General features: G+C 69.9%; 1 protein-coding gene across 1 annotated transcript in view; it reads left to right on the top strand.

The window, feature by feature from the left end:
• ARHGEF2 (Rho/Rac guanine nucleotide exchange factor 2) overlaps positions 1-2,836 on the top strand; it is a 10,629-nt gene that overhangs the window by 7,042 nt on the left and 751 nt on the right. The window contains exons 10-19 of the mRNA XM_026046652.1: positions 58-315; positions 739-815; positions 931-1,100; positions 1,609-1,676; positions 1,750-1,938; positions 2,005-2,094; positions 2,169-2,230; positions 2,315-2,356; positions 2,440-2,490; positions 2,574-2,831. Coding sequence (XP_025902437.1) covers positions 58-315; positions 739-815; positions 931-1,100; positions 1,609-1,676; positions 1,750-1,938; positions 2,005-2,094; positions 2,169-2,230; positions 2,315-2,356; positions 2,440-2,490; positions 2,574-2,831 — 1,265 coding nt within the window. The remainder of the gene's footprint in view (positions 1-57; positions 316-738; positions 816-930; positions 1,101-1,608; positions 1,677-1,749; positions 1,939-2,004; positions 2,095-2,168; positions 2,231-2,314; positions 2,357-2,439; positions 2,491-2,573; positions 2,832-2,836) is intronic.

Here is a 2,836-nt window from a genome sequence, read left to right as displayed (position 1 = left end):
GCGTGGGGCCGGGCGCGTGCGGGCCGGGGCCTGAGCGCGTCCCCGCTGCCGCCGCAGACAACGAGGCCGACTCCGCGGACCTGTCGCGGGCGCTGAAGCTGGTGCGGGAGCTCATCTCGGCCATCAACGAGGAGGTGCACACGTTCGAGATGAGCGCGCGGCTGCAGGAGGTGTACGGGCGCGTGGACGGGCGCGCCAAGGTGCCGCTGCTCTGGGAGAGCCGCCCCGGCGTCTTCGGCAGGGACGAGCTGCTGCGGCGCAAGCTGGTGCACAGCGGCTGCATGCTCTGGAAGACGGCGGCCGGGCGCTTCAAAGGTCGGCGGCGTGGGGACGGGGAGCTGCCGGGGGGGACGTGGGGAGCAGGGTGCCAAGGGGTGTCCCAGGGTGCTGGGACAGGGGATGGTTGGAGATGGGGTGCCCCTGGATGGGGGTGCTGGAGGATGAGGGTGCTGGGAGATGGCATTGGCAGGGGATTGGGTGATGGGATATGGGGACCAGGGTGCCAGGGATGGGGATCCTGGAGCACCAGGGTGCTAGGAGGTGGTGATGGCAGGAGTTTGGGTGCCAGGAGATGGGGATCCTGGCGGACTGTGATGCCAGAAAATGTCAGGGAATGGAGGTGCCAGATCCTAGAGCGCACAGGGGTGCCTGGACGCCCTCGCCCTCCATGGGCAGCTCTGGAAGGAGCCAAGGGGCTGCCCAGGAGCGGCCCCATCACGGTCCTGCTCCTCCTTCCAGATGTCCTCGTGCTGCTGATGACYGACGTCCTCATCTTCCTGCAAGAGAAGGACCAGAAATACACCTTCCCCATGCTGGTGAGCCGCGGGGCGTCCGGGTGCTCCCGCAGGACATCCAGGTGCTCCCATGGAGCGTCCAGGGGCTCCTGCGTCACCCGGGCACCTCTCAGCCCCTGCCACCGCTGTGCCGCAGGACAAGCCGGCCGTGATCTCCCTGCAAAACCTCATCGTGCGCGACATCGCCAACCAGGAGAAGGGCATGTTCCTCATCAGCGCCGCGCCGCCCGAGATGTACGAGGTGCACGCCGCCTCCCGCGACGACCGCAACAACTGGATGAAGGTCATCCAGCAGACGGTCAGCCTGTGAGTGCCGCGGCGGCGAGCACGGGGTTTGCACAGTGAGCATGGGGTTTGCACGGCGAGCGCGGGGCTTGCACGGCGAGCAGGAGGTTTGCACGGTCATTGTGGTGTTTGCACGGTGAGCGCGGGGTTTGCACAGCGAGTGGGAGGTTTGCACGGTGAGCAGATGGTTTGCACAGCGAGTGCGAGATTTGCACAGCAAGCACACAGTTTGCACAAGGGTTTTGCATGGCAAATACCAGGTTTGCATGGGGAGCACAGGCTTTGCCCAGTGACTACGTAGCTTGCACGGTGAGTGTGYGCTTTGCACACCGGGTATGGGCTTTGCCCAGTGACTGTGGGTTTTGCACGGCGAGCTTGGGCTCTGCGCGGTGCCGGGTGCGCGCTGGAGCTGGCGCAAGGCCGATGGCTCCGCTGCACCCAAATCCCTGTGGGCTGCGCCCTGGATACGCTGGRATGGGGGTGTCCGGAGCCGGGGGGACACGTCCCCACTGTGACCTGTCCCCTGCAGCTGCCCCAGCCGCCAGGACTTCCCCCTGATCGAGACAGAGATCGAGGCCTCCCTGCGCAAGCTGAAAGGTGGGTCCGGGCCCCCATCCGTCGCCTCCGCGTGCCGCGCGGCGCCGCGCTCAGCCGCCCGCGCCGCCCCCAGACCGCATCCTGCAGCACGACCGGGAGATCGAGGAGCTGCTGGAGGAGAAGGTGCGGCTCTTCGCCGACATGCGCGCGCTGGCGGGCGCCGAGGAGCCCTCGCCCACCCTGGCGCCCCGCACCCTCTTCCGCTCCGACTCGGGCGAGGGCCCGCGGGGCGAGCGCCTCATGCACGACGCCATCCGCGAAGGTAGGGGGACCCCGGGGCGCGGGGACGGGGCGGCCGTGCGCCCCCGCTCAGCGCCTGTCCCCGCAGTGGAGAGCCTCAAGGAGATGCTGGCGGGCGCCGGGCGCGACCGGGACAACAACCATGAGGCCGAAGGCTGCTGCAGCCCCGGCGCCAGCAGTAAGAGCAGGGGCTGGGGGACGGCGGGGATGGGGTGGCGCCGGCAGCCGCTCACCCTGGCGCTCTCCCCGCAGACGGCGACGCCTTCAACGGCGCCCCGGAGTTTTGCCGCGGCGACTCGGACGCYGGGCAGCGGGTGAGTGCGGCCGGGCGGTGCCACACGGTGACGGGGACGTCCCCGGCGCCCTGTCCCTGCGGTGACTCCTGCGCTCCCTTGCAGGACGGCAACGGCAACCAGCTCCTGCAGAAGGTGCCGCAGGAGGTGAGTGGGGACAAAGCGGGGGCGGCTGTGGCGCTGCTGCACATTGTCCCCTTGGGGGCTCACCCTCYTCTTCCTCCTTGCAGGAGGTGATGCAGCGGCTCATGAACCTCTACACGCTGCTGCACGGCCTGCAGGTGGGCACAGCATGGGGCAGGGAGGGGACAGGCCGTGCCGCCGTGTCCCCATGCCGTGTCCCTGTGCCGCCGTGTCCCCGCAGGCGGTGGTGAGCCAGCAGGACACGCTGCTGGAGCTGCAGCTGCAGGAGGGCCCCGAGCGGCGCGAGAAGCAGGCGCGCGGCAGCGAGGCACCGGCGGCGGCGCGGGCRGGCGAGAAGCCGAGCACGGAGCTGGCGCTGCTGCAGCGGCAGCACGCGCTGCTGCAGGAGGAGCTGGCGCGCTGCCGGCAGCTGTGCCAGGAGCGGGCGCAGGAGGCGGCCGCGCTGGAGTCGCGCCTGCGCGACAGCGAGCAGGAGCGCGCGCG

Source organism: Nothoprocta perdicaria, unplaced genomic scaffold, assembly GCF_003342845.1.
Source record: "Nothoprocta perdicaria isolate Ctin4 unplaced genomic scaffold, notPer1 scaffold_451, whole genome shotgun sequence".
NCBI classification, from domain to species: Eukaryota; Metazoa; Chordata; class Aves; order Tinamiformes; family Tinamidae; genus Nothoprocta; species Nothoprocta perdicaria.
Note: the sequence above shows the minus strand (reverse complement) of the source record. Positions and strands in the feature narration are given on the sequence as shown.